This window comes from Ruditapes philippinarum, unplaced genomic scaffold (genome assembly GCF_026571515.1).
Source record: "Ruditapes philippinarum isolate M1 unplaced genomic scaffold, ASM2657151v2 ctg2955_1_1_1_1, whole genome shotgun sequence".
NCBI classification, from domain to species: Eukaryota; Metazoa; Mollusca; class Bivalvia; order Venerida; family Veneridae; genus Ruditapes; species Ruditapes philippinarum.
The window spans coordinates 85901-107273 of NW_026860365.1; the positions used below are offsets into that span (position 1 = coordinate 85901).

Consider the following 21373-nt stretch of genomic DNA (forward strand, 5'->3'; position numbering starts at 1 on the left):
TCACTTAATGGTATCAGTGCATTTTAAATGCAATAAGTGAATTAGTGTTTCATATAGGTGAAAACTCAAGTTCTTTAATATTTGTTTGATTTAGACAATGTGGTAAATAGTGTGAAATATGTAAAACCAAGCAAACCTCTAGATGAAGACAAAGAAAAGAAAATAAATACAAAGACTACCGATAATAAAACAAAAGCAAGGGAAAACCTTGTTAAAAAGTTAAAACATGATGATGTGAAAGGTATAATCACAGAAAACACATGTCTCATTGTCAGAGAATTTTAATCACCAAATATTTGTGTCTATTATTTTTGACAACTCTAGTCACAATCTATATACATGTATAGTCACAATGTAGGGTTTTGTATCTTATAACAAAACTGTAATGAATACTTGTGAATCTTTGACTTAATACATATATATGAGCACAATGAAAGATGTTTTGCACAAAATAAAAATATTAACATAATAAACAGTTTTGCATTAACTCTGATATATATAAATTTTTATATTCAAGTTAAAAAATATGTAATAATGGAATATTACAAATTTTTATTGTGTTTAGTTATTGTCAGTTATGAAAATGAATCTGAAGCTTTTGCTCTGTAGAAATAATTATTTTTTGTCAGCAGTTTCTCGTAGGTTTGTGGAGGGGCTCAGAATTTTTCAATATTTTTGATATTTTTGATGAAGTTACTGTGTTTGAAATATAAATTTGCTTTTATTATGGCAGTGGTGGCAGAGCGCCTATTAATTTTTTTGTCCTTGAGAAAATATCAAGAAGTATTGAATACCAGTTAGAAGTCAATCTATTAAATAGAGTGTCTTTTATAGTTTGATAAGTTGTATTCAATATAAAAATAAGAATCACCATACTAGTACATAATAATTTTAAACAATATTAAATGCTCCTGATCACAAAATATAGTGTCACTTTCATCACATGCTGTATATCAATTCTTTGCTTAACAGGATGCTGTGTTTTAGGTTTTATAAACCATATGCATAGTATAAATAGCTTTATGATATGGATGAATACAGGAAAGTGTTGAACTTTGAAGCTGTTAAATTCTGAGAAAAATAAAGCATGAATTAACATGTATAATATAAATGTTAAATTTTCTGTATGCATTTTGCCTATGTCTTTAAACTTATATAAAACATAGATTAAAAAATTTACAGCACAAACAAGAGATTTAGATCCAAAATAATATTTCTGTATTATTCTACTTACTTTCTATAACAGCAATACAATTATTACTCTACAATGAAATTATGCTAATCTTTAATTGGTCTATTTTAGATTGAAATCATAAGGAGCATAGAGTACTTAGATTACTAATTACTGTCAAGCCATTATTACTCTTGCAATCTTGTTCATTTTATTCAAGATGTTTCTATTCTAATATCACCAATTTTAAATGTATCAGAACAAATGCAAAAAGTTATACCAAAGCCTAAACCAGAGCCACCAAGTAAACCTATCTTGGCTGGTATTGGAGCCCAGCAGAAGCCTGTAAAAGCCATGGCGCAGGGTGTGAAACCTGAGATGAAAGGTAATATGAAGGTTGTGGTAGACACATGAGCTGGTGTTTTTGCACATTACCTGATGTGAAGTCACATAACCTGGTGTTGTTATCACATAACCTGGTGTTGTAACATGACCTGGTGTTGTTATCACATAACCTGGTGTTGTTATGACATGACCTGGAGTTTTTGTCACATTGTTTGGGCATGGAGCTTGATGTAGATGTTTCACATAATGCACGATTGTTTTAATGTCATCACTATGTTTGTAAAGCAAGGTCTGTATATGCAACATTTGCATGTATGTCACTTGTACTAACTTTGTCATGTTTGGTGGTGTAAATATCAGAATTCACTCATTTTGTATTTAATTTGATTTCAATCATAACTAATAATATGCACAAAATTTTAATCATTGGTTAAACTTCACATAACAAGCATTTCTGTATTTTGTTCATTAGAAGCAAGAAAGGTGCTTATTGTGCTTATGTACATTGTTTAGTTATCATATGATTTATCATGTATTTAGATCTATATAATAAATCATTATCTTTAAATGCTTTGTGTTTAGGTTAAAGAATTATTTTATAAAGTGTTTATTAACTTTTTATTTGGGATTCACTCAAAGGATTTATTTTGGGCTGCATTTATATATCTATGTGCTATAAGGGTAGAGCTTTCTTTATATGTTGATTAGAATACACTTACTCAGGAATGAAGAATATTTTAGGGGTTTTTTTTGCAGCTAACCTAGGGGTACAAACAAACTTGCTGTTACAAATTTGAAAATAAAGTGCAATATGTTGACTAATCTATTGTGATTGGTACTCTGGGTGCACCTTGATGCTATAAAGGCAAAAGTTAATTTGTGATGGGGGATTAGCTTGGAAAAACTCATATTTGCAGTCAGTTCCGGAAAACAACTATTGGCTAAGGCTTAAAGTTTGATTTGTATGCAGATTAGTACTCTGTTATTTGCTGTTTAGTATTGCTTCTGTGGCTAAAGTATATCCTTTGGTGTTCTTTATCATAATCAAGTAGAAAACAAATTATTCATTTTTCAGAGGTTGAAGAAAGTGTCCAAATATAAGAGCTGATATTTTGATTTAAGAACCATGTAAATACTGTGATTGTATCATATAGTTATAAAACCTTTGCGTCCAGATATCAAAAATTAAAAGTACATTTGCTGTTTCTTAAGATTGTTAATATAACCAGTAAAAGATCGAACACTAATCAAGAGACTATGGGGAGCTTGCCTTGTAGATAAGTTGGCTGCCACCCATGTCAGGCATTGTGAATTCAAGCTTTATTTCAGTGTCCAGTCATATATATCCTCAAATATTTGTTAGTTTTGGACTCCAGAGCTAGTTAAATATGCTTAGAGATTTTGTTACAGTCATGTGAAAATATGAATGGTTTTACTAATAAGGCAGACAATCCATTTATTTTAACAATAAAACACACCATCACATTTCGTCTGAGGCATGGACAGGCACATGTCAAATGTCAAGGTCACATACATCAACTATAATGCTGGTATAATTTCATTGTTCTTTTGATATTTTGTTGGAAGCATTGCTTTAAATACAATTAAGGACAACTTTAAGCAACTTGCATATTCAAATAACCATATTTGTATAAAAATAGACTGGCATATTTATTTGTCATGATTATGATATTTTGATTATTGTATTAGAAAATAACAGAGAAAGATATGATGTGTAGGTTTATTTATTTTAGATTATGTCGCAGTTATTAGTGTGATTTTATATTATTTACAGTAGATAAAGAAATCAATTTTATATTGATTAGATCAACATTCCTATCATATGTAAGACAGTTCACCACTATTGCTAGACAACTGGTGATTTTAACATCTTTTTATTGTTAAAAGTTGGTCTATATTCCTTGAAGAAATAAAATTCATTTGAGTAAAAATGATTCTTCACTGATCGAAAACTTATTATAACTTTTATGCAAGACTATAGGTGTCTTAAAATATATGTTGCATGCAACAAGAAAAATATTTCTTAAGCTAATTGTTTACAGTGAAAGTGGCAATTCTTAGTATGTCTTAATTATGCCTCCCTTTGAAAAAATGAGGGTATATCAGCATCTGTCTGTTCTTTGGTCCCTTGGTCAGTAAACCTGAGCCTTGTGGCCAAAAACTAGAAAACACTTTGGCTTAAGATTTGGTGTTAAGGTTGGTAATGACTTTAGGAAATGACCCCTGTTGATTTTGAGGACAGTAAGTCAAAGGTCAAGGTCACTGTGACTTAGAACTAAGACCTAGTGGTATTGTGAAAGGACTGCTACGTTGAAAAAGGGAGATACCTTGAAAGAAATAAAACAGTAAAAATGGCAGATTGATTGTGTCTGTTCATGAGAAATAAATGGAAGATGCAACGACATCTCTCACAAGAGCTCAATATTATTCCAAATGACTTCTTGAAGAACTAAGGTTTAGTTTAATTATGTAACAACTGCTTACAGAACTATAATAATATGACTAAAATGGTATTGTTTTATGATTGTCAGCAGAACTTAGACTCCATGATTTTGGCTATACAATAAATAACTAAAAGCTAAAGATCCTATTATCATTATTGGCATAACAAGATTGTAAATCTTCTATTTTGTAATCAAATAATTTTGATATATTAGAAGTTCACATTGGTACAGATACCTCCTCAAAAGAATCATGACAAAAGAAATTCTGGATGTTAAAGTGTTGTTTTATTATCAGAGATAATTTAATATCCCTGTAGAATTCACTTTTATGTTATAAATCCAACCTCCTGCCAAATGTATAGAAACTGTGAATTCGTTTTTTTTAGCTCGACTTTTCTATGAAAAGGGGAGCTATCCTACTCGCCCCGGCGTCGGCGTCGGCGTTAGCGTTGGCGTCACACCTTGGTTAAGTTTTTCGTACCACCCCACTTTATTTCAGAAGTATTACAAGTATGGCTTTGAAACTTACCATACTTGTTCACCATCATAACCTCCATCTACAGACAAGAGTACATAACTCTGTCAAGGTTTTTGACAGAATTATGGCCCTTTTTTGACTTAGAAAGAGTATTGAGCTTGGTTAAGTTTTTTGTACCACCTCACTTTATTTCAAAACCATTGGAGGTATTGCTTTGAAACTGACCATACTTGTTTACCATCACGACCTTCATCAACAGACAAGAGGACATAACTCTGTCAAGGTTTTTGACAGAATTATGCCCCTTTTTGACTTAGAAAATACATTGAATATGGGTAAAATCCACTTATTGCCTTAACCCTTTGAGATATTGCTTTGAAACTTTTAATGCTATTTCACATCATTACCCCATCTGTACGCAAGAGAAGGTAACTCTGTCAAGGATTTGTTTTAAAAATTAAGGCCTTTTATCGACTTAGAATCTTGGTTAAGTTTTTTGTACCACCTCACTTTATTTCAAAACCATTGGAGGTATTGCTTTGAAACTGACCATACTTGTTTTACCATCACGACCTTCATCAACAGACAAGAGGACATAACTCTGTCAAGGTTTTTGACAGAATTATGCCCCTTTTTGACTTAGAAAATACATTGAATATGGGTAAAATCCACTTATTGCCTTAACCCTTTGAGATATTGCTTTGAAACTTTCAATGCTATTTCACATCATTACCCCCATCTGTACGCAAGAGAAGGTAACTCTGTCAAGGATTTGTTTTAAAAATTAAGGCCTTTTATCGACTTAGAATCTTGGTTAAGTTTTTAGTACCAGTCCACTTTTTGACTGAACTGTTTGAGATATTAATTTGAAAGTTGGAATACTTGTTTACAATCATGATTCCCAAACATGTCCAGGAGAAGGTAATTCTGTCAAAGATTTTATTTGAATTATGGCCCTTAACTGTCAATGTTTTGTATTATAGGCAAGCACTAAAAAAGTCGAGCGCGCTGTCTTACGGACAGCTCTTGTTATTGAGTAGGATCCTAAACCTTAAAGAATTGGTTGTTATTTTAATTGTAAAGAAATGATAAATATTTAATATTTCATTTTCTATTATTATATATGAGCCGCGTCAGGACAAAACCAACAAAATGGGTTTGCGACCAGCATGGATCCAGACCAGTCCGTGCATCCGCGCAGTCTGATCAGGATCCATGCTGTTCGCTTACCAACCCTATTACAAGTAGAGAAACTGATAGCGGACAGCATGGATCCTGATCAGACTGTGCGGAAACGCAGGCTGGTCTGGATCCATGCTGGTCGCAAACCTACTATATTGGATTTGTCATGACGCGGCTCATATAATCTCAACTCTGTACAATAAACAATATTTTTCTTAATATGATACCACTTTTCATTCTCTCTTTAATGTCAGTTTGAATAAATGCAATTTGAAACTGAAATTCTTTTATTTGAGATGTAATTATAAAATTGCCTGAATTAAGGGCATTTATATATTTTTCTATTTATGTTTTTTTTTTACTCAAATGGTTAACATTTAAGACCGTTCATTTTGAATGCAATAATGGTATAGAAATTATAATGCTGGAAGATGAGAAATGTGATTTACGCAGAGATCAATAGCTCCGAGGTACAACAATTATATTGGAAAGTTGATCCTCCATTAAATTTCACTTAGCTGTTTATCTGAGGGGAGATTGGTTGCACCTTACAAGTATTAACCTTCATATTCATCCAAATTTTAGATTTTATATAAAAAAAAAATTGTTAAATTTTAAATAATTGGAATATTTAAGTAGAGGTTTGTGTTTTTGTTTTCTTTTCTTTTTTTTTTATTTTTGCTAGTTTTTCCCTAGTTTTATTATTGAGCTTTTTAATAATTTTTTATACGCTGCAGAAATTGAAAAAGAATGATTAAAGTTCTTGTAAAATGGTTTTGAAAATTACCATTATAATTATGTACCTTTGATAAAATCTTGGACATCATTTTTAGTAAGTTTGCAGTTCAATTATTTTTTTTTTAAAGTTTCTATTAATATTGAAATTCTCTGTTAAACTGTCCAAGAGTAAGTGAAGCTTAGATCTTACTTATCAATAATTACAATAAATATTTTTTCCCTTTGGAAACAACTTCATATAAGTAAAATGTTCAGTTAAGTTTTAGGTTTTTCTGATCAATTTATAGTCATATTCATACTTGAATGTATTGTTATTTTAATGATTAATGACATTATTGATATGTTTCAATTTCAGCTTTCGGACAGCTATCTACAAAAACTTTAAAAAAAACAACTTTGTACAACTAAGTTAATCAGGGCAAAAAAAACTTCCTAAGTTATTAGCAAAATAAAATAACTTCTTGAAAAACATAATTGTTGGCATTTCGTTAAAATATTGTGGACATTTTTTTTTTCTCAATTATTTCTTCTACGGCTGTAATGATAGGGTACCAGTTTGATATTCTACAGTATAAAATGACATCAAAAACTTCATCAAAAACTAATAGAAATTTTGGAACCATTGCTTATTGATTCCAATACAGGTCAATTCAACATAAATACAGTATATTTTTTTAGAAAGATTAAAAGTTTTTTATCATTGAATAAAAAAAAATTTAATTCTATTTTAGACACTTTTAACTATTGTATGTGATATTTGACACGTTAAAGAATGATGATTACAGTATTTTTATAGTTTCCTTTACTCTTATTGTACCAGGTCTTTACAGCTTATACCCTTTCAGAACTTGTGACATGGCTTTTCATGACAGCCTGTAATTTTGTTTGAAGAGATTACATTATCCTCTCACTACAATTTACAGTAAAAGCTTTGTCTGAATGCTATCGGATAATTGGTAGGAACATGTGCTCTGTTAATTGTTATATTACATGCATTTAGGAATTCAGCTCCACTGATTTCACTTTGATGTGTGTTAATGGCTGTGAAATGTCAATTTGTGTATCATGGTTTGATTTGAAATGTTGAAAGAAAAACAGTAAAAAATTCCTATATCCAATGAATGATTTTTTCAAACTTAGGCCTAAGCAAGCTGATGTGCAGAATTCATTCATCTGCTGTGCTGGCTCAAGGTGAAGGTCACATTCGAAGGTCAAATGTCAGATGGTTTTGTGTCTGCTCTATATATAAGTCCTTTATACAATGAAAGGATTTTTCGTAAGTCTTGGCTTAATGTTCACCTCAGCAAGTTGATGTGCAGGACTGGTAGCTGTTGTGTGGCTCAATGTGAAAGTGACACTTGAAGGTCAAATGTCAGAGAATCATGTCTGCTCAATGAATCCTTTATCCGTGGAAGTATTTATGTTTAAATCTTGGCTTGACATCTCAGCAAGGTGATGTGCCAAACCTATACTGTAGCTGTGCTGCCTCGAAGGTCAAGGTCAGATGTCGGGCTTTTCATGTTGGCTATATACCCATTGAAAGATTTTTTTCAATTTTAACCCAAATGACTTAAATGTTTCCTTTAACAAAATGATGTGCAAAACTCATGCTGCCACTTAGCTGCCTTAATGTCAAGGTCACAGTTAAATGGTCAAATATAAGACAGCTTTCTCTGCTCAAAAGATATCATACTCCTTGAAGGACAGCTTTTAAGTTAGTTCAAATTAATGTTCACTTTAGAAAATTATGATAATGGCATAAATATAACTCTGTGTTATACAGATGGTGGGGGTATTTGTCAATTCTGTAACAGCTAAAGTTGGAACTACATGACTATAATCACATTAAGAAATTATACACCATAACCTAGTTGTAACTATTTGATTAGTTTTAAAAGCTTTTTCAATTAGGTTATATTGCCCACTTTAATATTAGTACAATAATGCTTGGAGATGTAACTAATATGCCATCTTTCATCAGTATTGCTGGAAAGCCATCATATAGCCATAACATTGTCAATTTAGCAATACATTCAGTCAAAGGAAAACTTTCTTTCATTTGCAAGAGTAAATTTAAGTTAGTGGAGCGTTTAAACCTATTCAAACTGTCTTGTATCATTTAAAACTGGAATCAATTAGATTGTATCAGTATTGTAATTTTGAAAGTGACAATGACAGAATGAAAGCAGATATTTTTTGTCTGGGAGTAAACCTTGGTGTAATAATACAGGCATTTATGATGCTTTATTGATTGAAATGATATCTTGATATATTGAGCAATTTAGAGTTGATTAGAATAAATAACCTAGACATCGATCTGGAGCTGTATTTATAGAATATTTCAATATTATTAATGGTGTTTTGGGATATAAGGAAACAGTCATTTATTCAAGTGGATGTTGATGTTATTATTTGAATATTAATTGACAATATTTGTAATACCTGCATATAAATGTATATTATTTTGTCAAAAGGTTGTTAATAACTTTTTTTAATGATATTAATTAGATAGTCAGATATTCAAAGATATGTTTTTAGATTCTATGATTATTGAATTTAGTTATTCTGTTTGGTAGTTTTAGGAGAAATACTCTCAAAATACTTATTTAATTTTAAATGACAGACTTATGAAATATCTTTGATTTAAAATGTACAAGACAATACAATAACTTTCTATTATGTAGTTAAATTGTATTTATGGTGTTTTAGTCAGTCATAGGTAAAACTACATTGAAAATCTTAATAGTATTATTAGATTCTCTTAAAGTTTTATTGTAGCATAATTTTAACTATAATTGTTGACTGTGATTTATTATTAGTTTCAGAAGAAAAGTTACCTGTTAGCAAACCTGCAGATATTGAGCCAGTCACAGAGGAGGAAATTATTAAACCAAAGGTATACTTCATTATTTTATTCCTACTGATACATGCAAGATGCTTAAAATAATCATTGTCTGATACCCGCGGTTGATTAACAAAAATTGTAGGTTTGCCCGTGGGTGTCTGATGATATTATGATGTATTTATCATTTTAATGATTTCTAAGACCAGTTTTACTGGTATACCTTTTATAATATGCAATGATTTTCCTGTATTTTGAGCAACAGGCATGGAATGCATAATGTTAAATGAATAGCAGTAGATAAAAGGCGAGGTTTTACACAAGCTTAAATTAGCTACGAATGAATGGTGTAACACCACAGCTATGCACTGCATAATAATATTTAAATTTCTATGCACTGCATTAGAATATTTAAATTTCTTCAAAATGTACTAATTTCCTAGTTTCTAAGGGTTCAAAGAGGGATGATAGAAAAATTAAATTTTATGACAGTGCAATGAACAGCTTTAACACCAATGTGCTTTGCCCAATTCAAAACAGTGCCCCTTTAGATGGAGCCCACATGATTGTTTTACCCATGATTTAATTCAGCCTAGTTCCCTGATAACGTTTTCGGTAAACTATCCTCATTACATGAAATCAGACAGTTGCATAGTCAATTATTTGTATACTGAGATAAGAAAACATTGTCATTCCATTCTACAAAAATGTAAATAAAAATTGTTTTGCAACAAAGAAAAAAATTTAAAATGGGTCCCGAAATGTTATGTTGATGTATGTGAATATTTTTATATACTTGTACTGTTATTGAGGAGTCACGTTATAAATTGTCATTCCCTGGTTAATCATGTGTCTTATTCAAAATCATATAAGACTAGCTGAATCATATAGCATATTTGGGCATCACTCATAACTCACAGAGGTGGTCTGAGCTATTTCCTCCTATTTTTGGCATTAAATCAGAACTGTGAAAATCTGCAAAATTTATTTAAGAAATGTAAAATAAATCTCTTAGTCAAACAGATGGCTAATTGGAGAAATTACTTTCCACTAATTTATTGAATTGAACTGTTAGTGTATTCTCTATTGTGTTACACAGTTATAGTAAATAACATTTATGTACATATCAAATTACTGTAAATTAACTATAAATTTACTTTATTGATTATAACAAGCTGTATTACTTTGTACTCCTTTTTTCTACTTAAACCTATTATTATTCATTATAATAGATTTTTCTTTTTTGATTTCTTTTAAAATGCCGTACAAATATCCAGCTTTATCGGATGAAATCATGAACATTTTCCCTTTTAAATAGAACTTTTAAGCAATAACTGGGATTTAAATATCATTGATACAATAAATTAGGTTTTTCATATATTTTGACAACTGTGATGGGCTGTTTGATTGACTTTTAGATCCTTAACAGTTTAAATTCTTAAATGAATTTATTTACAATAACAGTACATGTGTATGTGCAAGAAATGGTATTTGTCACTTTTCTCCCTAAATTTGCCAAAGGTGATCTGGTCATTGTGTGGTCCAGCCCAAAGATATAATAAAGGGTCAAAATGATGACTTATTTCATGTCTGTTAACACACAAACACACCTAATTGTATTTTCACAATAGTTTGAAAAGTGTTTAAAAACATTTTTATAAATTCCTACTCCTATTTTCATAAATTGTACAATTACATCAATAGAGAACAGTTGAAAAGGTAATGATTGTCGTAGATTGTCGTCAATAATTTTGTTATGTTGATAAAAGTCAATTTAAATCTCTTGGTCGCTGTTCTCAAATGGACATTTAAACTTTAACGCATTACAAATATTATCTTTATTAGCAATGTTATTTTTATGATCTGTTGACCTAGGATTGCAATGGGAGGTAAAAAGTTTGACAAACATGAACTTTCATTTAAGACAATTTCTATAATCGTGATTAGCTTTCTAAATGTTAGGTCTGCAAAATCATCATTATTTTTTTTGATAAATTGTAATTTTCGAAATGTTTTTTTATCAAGGGCATACTGTTTTAAATTTTTAATAATATTGAAAAAATATGTTTATATTATTAATAATACATCTGGATAGTTGTCATAAATTTATATGTGAACTAATAATGTCACAATTTGAAAGTTGTATGTAATATTTAAGATTTTTATATGACTTTTTTATCAGTCACCAGCAAATGAGAGAGGAAAGAGCATTGTAGAACAAAGGGAGATTGTGAAGAAAGAGAAAAGAGATGGTAGAAAATGTGTGAAAAAAAGTGAAGAAACAACTAAACCTCTTCCAGAACTTGAAGTTGATGCGAAAAAAGTTGACCCTTGGATATTTGATCAAGACGATTTCTCAGAGAAGAAAGATCTAGGGAAAGGTAAAGACTAAGTGCAGTTATGTTACCATGTATACTGTTGTTTGAATGCATGTTCATCACCTTAGTGCAGTAACAGGTTAACTCCTATATAATTATATAAGGAGTTTCCTAATCTAAACTTGATTATCTTTTAGAATCCGTAACTTCTGAAGTGACTGTATATATTGAGGATTTTTTTAGGTGATTTTCCAGAACCAATAAGCTAAAAAAGTCGCCATATAACCATCAAAAGTTGATATATATGTCAAGCCAAAACAAAGATGTATGTATTATTTTAGTTCAAACTTATCAATTCAAAACGTCACGTCCATAATCATTCTACTTTATGTTCTCATGGTTTAATTAATAAATATTTCAGAGGATTTACAAGTAGAAATAGAGCCACTGCCAGTATTATCTGGAGATTTAAATCCTGAATTAATAGAGAAAGAGAAAAAGGAACGTAAAGAAAACAAGAGAAAATCTGTACTAGCTAGCTTAATTGGTAGTGAAAAAACAATTAAAAAGTGGAGAAAACCAGGACATCTAGATAGTTCATATGCTGATGAATTACGGAGACTAGAATTAGCTGAAGAGAGGAGGAAAAGACAAATGGAGATGTTTGAACGATTAAAAAACAGACGAGTGTCAAATTTTAGTGATGCCTTTGATGATGGGTCACCAAGATTTGAAGACTGTAAGTTAATTACTAGTTTTTGTTAAAAGTTGGATTTATACTTAAAGATATTATACAGTTTATGACAGTACTGTTCTGATAGTTGTTATGTTAAAAAAAAATGAAGTTCTAATTAAACACATGCAGTCAAATGTTTTTGTCAGATGGTTAAATATGTTACAACATTGTATTTAAGTAACTGGCAAAGGTTTTTGTGTAGTAAATCTTGTTTTAACTCGAAAGTTTATATTCAGTGTTGTAATACATGTAATGTTTCATTAAGGTAAGATAAAAAGTAGACCTATGTCTGGTGAGTGCAGGCTAGACTTTGATGGTAAGTGTTGTGAATGGGTTGATTTTCAGGAAACTTAGGCATCTGAATTGCAATGACATTCTATCTTGTTTGATCATTCATTCTTTTCAAAATACTTTTCTTCTGATTTATATAGATATGAGAGTTGATTGTGTATACTAACAGATGTTATATAGATGCTTTATAATGCTCACGCTTTGAGAGAAAGTTTGGATGATTTGTTTTACAGCAGAGTGATTGTACATGTATTCTCTGTGGTTTTAATAGATGTTGTTTATTATTGAAGATAGCACCAAAGTTTTATCAGAATTTGCACATTGTCACATGAAGAACTAGTGCATATAGTGTGGTAGTATATATAGCTGGTGTGTTGGACTGCAGTGTCTGGTTTCTATGTCGACATCACAAAGTTACAAATTATTTGTAGTTTCAGTTGCATTGTGCTCAGCTAGAATTTTCTTTCAATAACTGAGCAAATATGATTATTATACCTCCACAAACAAAGTTTAGGGGGGTATATAGATGTCAGCTTGTCAGTCGGTCGGTCAGTCTGTCCGTCTGTCATCAGTCCACATCCAACTACAGTTTGGAATGAGGTATTTTAACCAAACTTTGTATATAGCAACCTTATATAGAGACCCCGGCAGCATTAGAGATAGCGTGCGTATCGGCGTCATTTACGCAAGCAAATAGCCTACTCAGGATACGCCAGCTTCGTCATTATTTTGGCGTATATTTACGCATAATAATTACAGTTTACACATTTAGTGAAACAAATTTGGCGTAGGCAATGTTTACATTGACACCGATAAAAATGACTGACTGGTTAGCGTACTGTTCTATAAAGGTGTGTTATTTTCTCAGTCTGGGTTGATAATTGCAAACCAGTCGACATTGTATCACTGAGACGCTCGGTAATAGATGTATATAAGATAAATCAAGCTTCAGGAATAATGATAAACATCACTGTGAAGCTATGCACCTGGATTTTGCTTGTGGATTTATCCAGTATTTGTAGAGTTATTGCCCTTGACTAAGTAAAAACTGTTTCATTATGTTGTGTTATTTGTTCCTTGAGTGCTTGAGTTAGAATCAATCAACTTTGCAGGAATAATGATCAACATCACTGTGAAGCTATGCACCTGGGATTTTGCATGTGGATTTTTTTCAGTTTTGTTAGAGTAATTGCCCTTGACTTAGTATAAATTTGCAATTTTCAACTTGTTCATGCATTATAAGGTCAAAAAGTATTTGACCTGTAGGCCTGAAAGTTTACAAGAATGTTGGTCAGGATGTGTACTTATGCACCTTTGGGTTCGCTTGTGGATTTATTCAGTATTTGTAAAGTCCTTGCCCTTATTTTCATAAAAGAGTTTTAGTTTTCAACTTGTGGCACATGTAGCCCAACAAAAATATTTAACCTAGAGTCATAAGATTGACAAAAGAGTGGAGTGTGGGGGCACCTGTGTCCTATGGATACATTTCTAGTTTCATACAATAGCGTATGAATTTACAACTTAACAACAGTGAAATGACGTCATTCAAAGCACATATTTATGCCACCGCAGCATCTGCGATGCGGTGGCATATAGCGATTTACCTGTGTGTATGTGTGTGTGTGCGTGTGTGTGTGTGTGTGTTTGTTTGTTTGTGTGTGTGTGTTATATAGATTATATAGTGAACTTAAAAAATCTTCTTGTGAAAAACCGCTACTCCAATTTCAACCAAACTTGGCAGGATTGATCCTTGGGTGAAGGGCTTCCAAAGTTGTTCAAAGAATTTCATTCCATGCAGAAATCTGGTTGCCATGGCAACCAAAAGGAATTATAAGAATAAATCTAAAAAAATTTCTTGTAAAGATCCAAAAGGCCTAGAGCTTAGATATTTTGCATAAGGCAATGTCTGGTAGACCTCTACCAAGATTGTTCAAATTATAGCCCTGGGGTCAAAATTGGCCCCGCCCCGGGGGTCATTGATTTTCACTATATATACATATAGTAAAAACATAAAATACCTTCCTGTAAAGACCCTAAAGGCCTAGAGCTTAGATTTCTTGCATAAGGCATTGTCTGGTAGAAATCTACCAAGATTGTTCAAATTATAGCCCTGGGGTCAAAATCGGCCCTGTCCCGGGGGTCATTGATTTTCACTATATGTACATATAGTAAAAACTTAAAATCCTTCTCGTAAAGACCAAAAAGGCCTAGAGCTTAGATATTTTGCATAAGGCATTGTCTGGAAGACCTCTACCCAAATTGTTCAAATTATAGCCCTGGGGTCAAAATCTCCTCTAGCAATTGACAAAATTAATGCTAGAGGTTAGATATTTTGCATGAAACATTGTGAAGTGAACTTCTAGCAAGATTGTTCAAATTATAGCCCTGGGGTGAAAATTGCCCCCACCCCGGGGTCATTAATTTTCAATATATACATATAGTAAAAAATCAAAAAAAATCTTATTGTCTGAAGGTACAAGGCCTAGAGCTTTAATATTTGTTAAATTATATCATCTATAGGTACTCTACCAAAGTTGTTCAAATTTTGCCTCTAGTGTCAAAATTAGCCCCGCACTGGGGGCCATAGGATTTCCTTATATGTATTTAGTAAAAAACTTTAAAAAAATCATCTTCTCTAAATTTACAAAGGCTAGAAATGAGATATTTTTCATGAAACATAATGTAGTGAACCTCTAGCAAGATTATAGCCCTGGGGTCAAAATTGGCCTGGCCCCACTCCCAGGGGTCATTGATTTTCACTATGTACATATAGTAAAAAAATAAAAAATCTTCTTGTCTGAAGGTACAAGGCTTAGAGCTTTGATATTTGGTATACAATATCATCTATAAGTCCTCTACTAAAGTTGTTTTAATTATGCCCCCTAGTGTTAAAATTGCCCTGCCCCAGAGGCGATAGTTTTCCTTATATGTATAAAGTAAAAACTTGAAAAATCTTCTTCTCTGAATTGAAAAATCTTCTTCTCTGAATTGACAAAGGCTAGAGGTTAAATATATATGGCATGAGACTTTGTGAAGTGAACCTTTACCAAGATTGTTCAAATTATAGCCCTGGGGTCAAAATTGGTCCCGCCCCGGGGGTCATTGATTTTCATTATGTACATATAGTAAAAAAAAAAAAATTTTTTGTCTGAAGGTACAAGGCATAGAGCTTTGATGTTTGCTATATAATATCATCTATAGGTGCTCTACCAAAGTTGTTCAAATTTTTCCCCTGGTATCAAAATTGGCCCTGCCCGGGGGCAGTGATTCTCATTATGTACACATAGTAAAAACAGAAAATAAAACAAAACCTTTCCTTGTTGATGTTTTCTGAATGGGAGAAAGCTACAACTTAGATATTTGACTTGAAATGTTGTTTGGTGGACTGTATCAAGATTGTTTTGAATTAAATCCTTTGGTCCAAAATTTTGCCTTGCCCAAGGGGACAGTGACCTACTTTCTTGTCCTTTGATGTACAGCAATGGAATTTTGACCATGTGCACAGTTTTAGTTGTAAAATTGAACTTTGATATCAGGTGACCTAGATTTTGATGATGTGACCTACTTTCTTGTCCTTTGATGTACAGCTATGAAATTTGAACCATGTGCACAGATTAAGATGTAAAGTGAACTTTGATTTCAGCTGACCTAGATTTTTACAAAGTGTCTTACTGTGTTGTCCTTTGATGTAGTCATGAAATTTAGGCTGTGTGAAATATGACCTTCACCACCAAATTCACTAGACTCGAGTGCATTGATATACTCCTACTCTGATCTTTTATTGAGTTAACAACAGATTTAACCACTAATCTGATATTAAGAATTAGATAGTTCAGGGATCTATGCATTATGACAATCTTCAAAATTGTATAGAAACAAAAAAACATCTGTTCCTACACTACTATTTAGTGTTGTATTAATGCGGTGGCATAGCATTTTTCTCAAATGCAATCTTGTTCTTTTCTAAAATGACGTCATTTTAACACCGTTTATTCATAAAGTGCGCCAAAATGAGGTTGTTGTATGGCATACGACTAATCTGGCACCCCCCATGCCAGATGAAATTTTCGGCATGGGTAAAACTCACGGAAATGCCATTCTGCTATGCAAGAAACTGCTTTCCATTTCAAATTGATCAAGGTGATTACTGGCTTCACTTTCAACCATGTGGATCCTATTGCTGGGCCAATTTTATAATGTAAGGAAGCTACAAAACTAGTTAGCATACATTATCGTTGGTGAACTTTCTAGGTGTCCAATTAGACTGAAAACCAAACAAACTTTCTTTACAATATCAGATGATATGTTATAATGAATCTATTAATGCCAAACTGACAATTTGTAATATTTTGTTGCTAAAAATACAAATGTATGACAGTATCTCTAATATTTTGTAAGCTGTTCATTTGATACTTTATAATAAATGAAGGCTATAATATACTTTGTTTTCACCTCAATCACACAATTATAACACATTAGAAACCAAGTTTTTGTCATAGGTATCATGGATGCGGAAAACGTAGTATGTACATTGGACATAGAATTGCTTATAACTGACAAAAGTAAGGTAAAAACAGGGAATAGTTGATATGTTTTGAAGTTACGACACTATTTCTGAAAAGTGAAGGAAATAGAGTTTTGCTAGTGAAAGCTTTTCATCAAATTTTCAGATGGTTTTCTGGCAAAGTACTGTATATTTACTAAAGGCAATATTGAGATGTACAGACATGCATTTGATGCAGTAAGTTTGATTACATAATTATATATATATTATAACTAGAGATCTTATTCATGATGACTCAGAAACTATGGTCACATTAGAGATTTTTTTCATACAATCGAAAAATTGTTTCATATGCAAAGTTTTCACAAATAATTGAATAAAACTCAACTGGGTTACATCATTAGTTATTAGTATTTTAACTTTTAAGACACACTATAAATAATACTCATATTTTATGAAATATGTTAGTTACTGTAACAGTTTGAGACTGAAAAAGAAGGGATACTTACTTATTTGCTGACTTCTTTGTTTCAGTTAGATTTAAATGTCTTTTTCTAAAAAATACATGTACATATAAAATTGACACTGTTTTAATGGAATATATTATTACAAGGTGGATGAGGGATCAAGTGGCTGGTTGGAGGGTGAAGATGTAATGATTGCCCTCCGAGGTGTCAATAATAAACTCACTGAGGCAGAGGAGGAGTATCTATATAGGGTATGTATTGTTTTCTATATCCACATTTTTTTCATTAGATTAAATATACTGAATTTTATTTAGGAAGCAAAAAGCTTGTCTTATATTCTTTTACTGTTTACTGGTTGTTAGAAAGTCCTTTCTTTCATTTCTTGTGTTAAGCGGCTCAATAGAACAGCCTCAGAATCTAAGGGAAAAAAAAGAAAAGGATCTTGTCAATTAAATCAAAATTATAAAAACTTGAATTGTAATTGTATTAATTAATTTCTAAGGCTTGTTTGATAGTGAAGTGTATATTAATTAAACATTTTCTGAAGGAGTTTTTTATGAAACATTCTAGACATACAAGTGCAAAAAAAATTTGTTTTTTCGACACCATGAAATCATCATTTGTGATGATAGATCATAATATTTAATGCCCTGTTTAAAGTAGAATGCCTCCAGAGTGATGCCAATTTTCTTAAAAATGTATTTAAAAGAAGCAAACAAATAATTTATACAAACTGTGCTTACAATCCGCATATATTATCAAAAAGAGGTCAAAATATGCAAAAATATCCTTTGCTGCATTAGTTATGCAGAGGAAATAAGGTGATAAGTACTGCAAAATCAGTCATTAATCACACATAACATGTAAATTATTAATTCAATCTTATAACTTTTCTTCAAATCTTACATTTTTCTAAAGTTTGATTTTCTTGGAACATTTGGTTCATCTGGAGGCATGCAACAGCCCTAACCTTTGATTAGTAGGAGTAATATAGAATGGAAAATTGGAAGTAACTCTGTATAATTTTACTTTATATGTAGGTATTGGAGTTGACAGGTTACAAACTTACACATGGTGCTGATTTTAAGATATTCTCAGTGCTTGCTGCATTATCACAGAGGATATCTGCTCTTGAGTAAGTTTAACTTGCATTTAGAGTCTTAAATTTATACATATAAAGAATGATCAATGTGAACATTATCTGTTTTCTAAGATTAATGGAGTAATGCAAAGAACAGTGTGTTTTATGATAATCTAATTGGTTTTGTTTGTTTGTTTTTATCAGAATGGTTTTTCTTATCATGATATTTCAGCATTATTTTAGCATTCTAATATTTTTAAAATGAAAAAGTTGTCATTCAGCTAATTTTCTAATTTTTACTTTATTAAGGTACATATTATAGTGTTGTAATTTTTTTGATTTTGTTCATTTATCATAAGAAAACTTTGTATTTTATTGATGTTTCAGTAAGTGGATGAAGAATTTGATTGGCAAAATGGATTTTAAAGCTCTTGAAATGAAAATGTTCAAGTGTAAAGTAAGTACATTACATACATTTTACGTCTAACATGTAAATTTTTAGCTTGACTTCGTGGAATAGCGAGAACAATGATATTGTACTGACGTTGGTACCTGTGCCAGCATCCCACTTTGGTTAATGTTTTGCATGCAAGTTTGTACCTCTAAAACTACTGAAAAGTATGGGTTAAAACTTAACAAATCTGTTCTCTGTGGCACAGGTCCCATAACTTTGAGTTACCTTTTTACAGAGTTATGCCCCTTTTCTTAATGACAAGCACAGAGAAAAGTTAGCGCTTTGTCTGATTATAATCAGTTGCCATATTAAAGGTATGCCTAACTAGTGCTTCAATGTGTTGATTGTGTCTAATGTCGAAATTAAAATTGCAAGTAAAAAATAAATGATTGACATATTAGACATTAAGATATGATTATATCTTTGTTTAAGCATTTCTATACTTGAATTTAAGCATTTCTATACTTGAAATGACTTAAAATAACTTGTCCCTACTGTGTTTGATTAGTGAAAAGGTGAATTCTTACAGGAAAGAACATAATTCATTTGGCTAGATAAGGACAGATGTTCAAATGCTTGCAGAAAGAATCTGTATTGCACTTAAAGCATTTCTACTTAGTGACTAATAAAAGCTGCTAAAATGTTGGTGTGATAAGAAGTGCAGGAAATAATTGTCACTTGAAATGAAATCATAATGTTATCCAGATTGTTTGACTCATGTCACACAAACACTTTTTATTGTCGTATGGCAACCTTCAAGCTTTACTGGTGGAGGAAGAGCTCAGCACCCCATTTGTGCATTATGTATGACACGTAAGCTAGATGGATAGCTTTCTCACATGAAAAAATCCAATGTATCTAACAGATTGGAACCCAAAGTGCTGAGTGGCAAGTGATTTGAAGTCAGCAACCAGAACCACTCGACAATTGACATCCCTATATTGTCAAATTCATTCAGATTATGAAACTTGAAGAATTACTGGTTGAACTTCTTAATTCCAACAAACCTTAGCATTTTGTTATTCAAGTCATTAAATTTTGTGCTAACACTGATTCTTTTATTCTCAATACTTTTTCCTATTAAAAGTGTATGAATATTTATCATAAACAAATAATTATGTTTAATGATTATTAATTTCTATACAATATTTTCTTGCAGACATTATGGGAGTGTAATGTTGATAAAGACACTAACAGTATATCTATAGATCAGTTGTGTGTGGATCTAAGGGCGGGTGGGGTTAGTTATGAACATGAAACGGAAGTTCGTGAGAAGTTGGCTCACTTACATGCCATAGATTTACTCGATTTCTTGACTTATATTCCATTGTTCATCATGATACATGAATCTGTGGTAAGGAATCCCCTAGATGATACAAGAAACAAGTGATGATGTCACAGGAACTTATGAGAGGATCAAACATATTAATTAAGGTGCAAATTATGGTTTTCATATTGATGAGCATGCAAGCATTGAATATGTTCATCTTATAGAAAATGCCATAAGTTGTGAACAACCAGTGTGTTGATGTATAGTTATGAATGCGGAAAAGAATTAGTACTAGTAAATAAAGACAGGATATCCATGAAGGAAGCAGAATGAAGAAAACATTTTGTAGTAATTAATGATAGAATAAAACTTCTCATAAATTTGACACAGACAAATAAAAGGCAATAGAGTAAAGAATGGAGAAATACCAAGAAATTGGAAAAGGCAAAAAAGTCTTGTGTTATTTAAGTTAATCTGGGCCTCTCAAATTTGTGGCCTTAGGCTTAGGCCTTGAAGTTAGTCTACATCCATTGCTTAATTAGAAGTTAGTCTTAAACAAAGGATTACCTTAAGAAAAAAGTATAAATTGGTTTGAACATGTTATTAAATTAATAGTTGACTGATTTTTGTTTTCATATTAATGTAAAATGTAAAACAAAACTTCTTCAGGATTTTCTTTTCAAATTTGTATATATTTGGCAGTTTAGATATTAAATTTAAATTATATTGCTTGAAAGAAACATGTCTCTTCTGAATGTATTAAATTATGTTATTATAAATCAAAAGACAAATATATAGATTGTTCAAGCATCACTGTAGGTGTGCAATAATTTGACTAATATTTGTGATATCAAATAACTGTGATATGTTATTATTTTATGTTAGATTTTTTAAAATAATTTCAGAAGCATGTTGTTGTACATCATGTACTTTGTCCAAATTGTCTTCATTGAATAGTTTACATTACAGTAAGAATTTACTTGAATAATAAGTTTACAGAATTCAATGTTTTTATATAATTGAAGTTCTTT

General features: G+C 31.4%; 1 protein-coding gene across 10 annotated transcripts in view; it reads left to right on the forward strand.

Annotated features, from left to right (window-relative positions):
* LOC132759803 (golgin subfamily A member 6-like protein 22) overlaps positions 1-20818 on the forward strand; it is a 44736-nt gene extending 23918 nt beyond the window's left edge. For 6 of the 10 annotated variants that reach the window (XM_060751650.1, XM_060751653.1, XM_060751652.1 and 3 more), the window contains 11 exons: positions 95-241; positions 1431-1556; positions 9199-9275; positions 11404-11602; positions 11961-12278; positions 12541-12591; positions 17237-17307; positions 17684-17788; positions 18578-18672; positions 19006-19075; positions 20232-20818. In XM_060751650.1, the coding sequence (XP_060607633.1) occupies positions 95-241; positions 1431-1556; positions 9199-9275; positions 11404-11602; positions 11961-12278; positions 12541-12591; positions 17237-17307; positions 17684-17788; positions 18578-18672; positions 19006-19075; positions 20232-20462 (1490 nt within the window). In that variant the 3' untranslated portion in view covers positions 20463-20818. The remainder of the gene's footprint in view (positions 1-94; positions 242-1430; positions 1557-9198; positions 9276-11403; positions 11603-11960; positions 12279-12540; positions 12592-17236; positions 17308-17683; positions 17789-18577; positions 18673-19005; positions 19076-20231) is intronic. The other 4 variants (XM_060751656.1, XM_060751659.1, XM_060751654.1 and 1 more) reach the window with 3 other exon arrangements.
* The last annotated feature ends 555 nt before the right edge of the window (positions 20819-21373 follow it).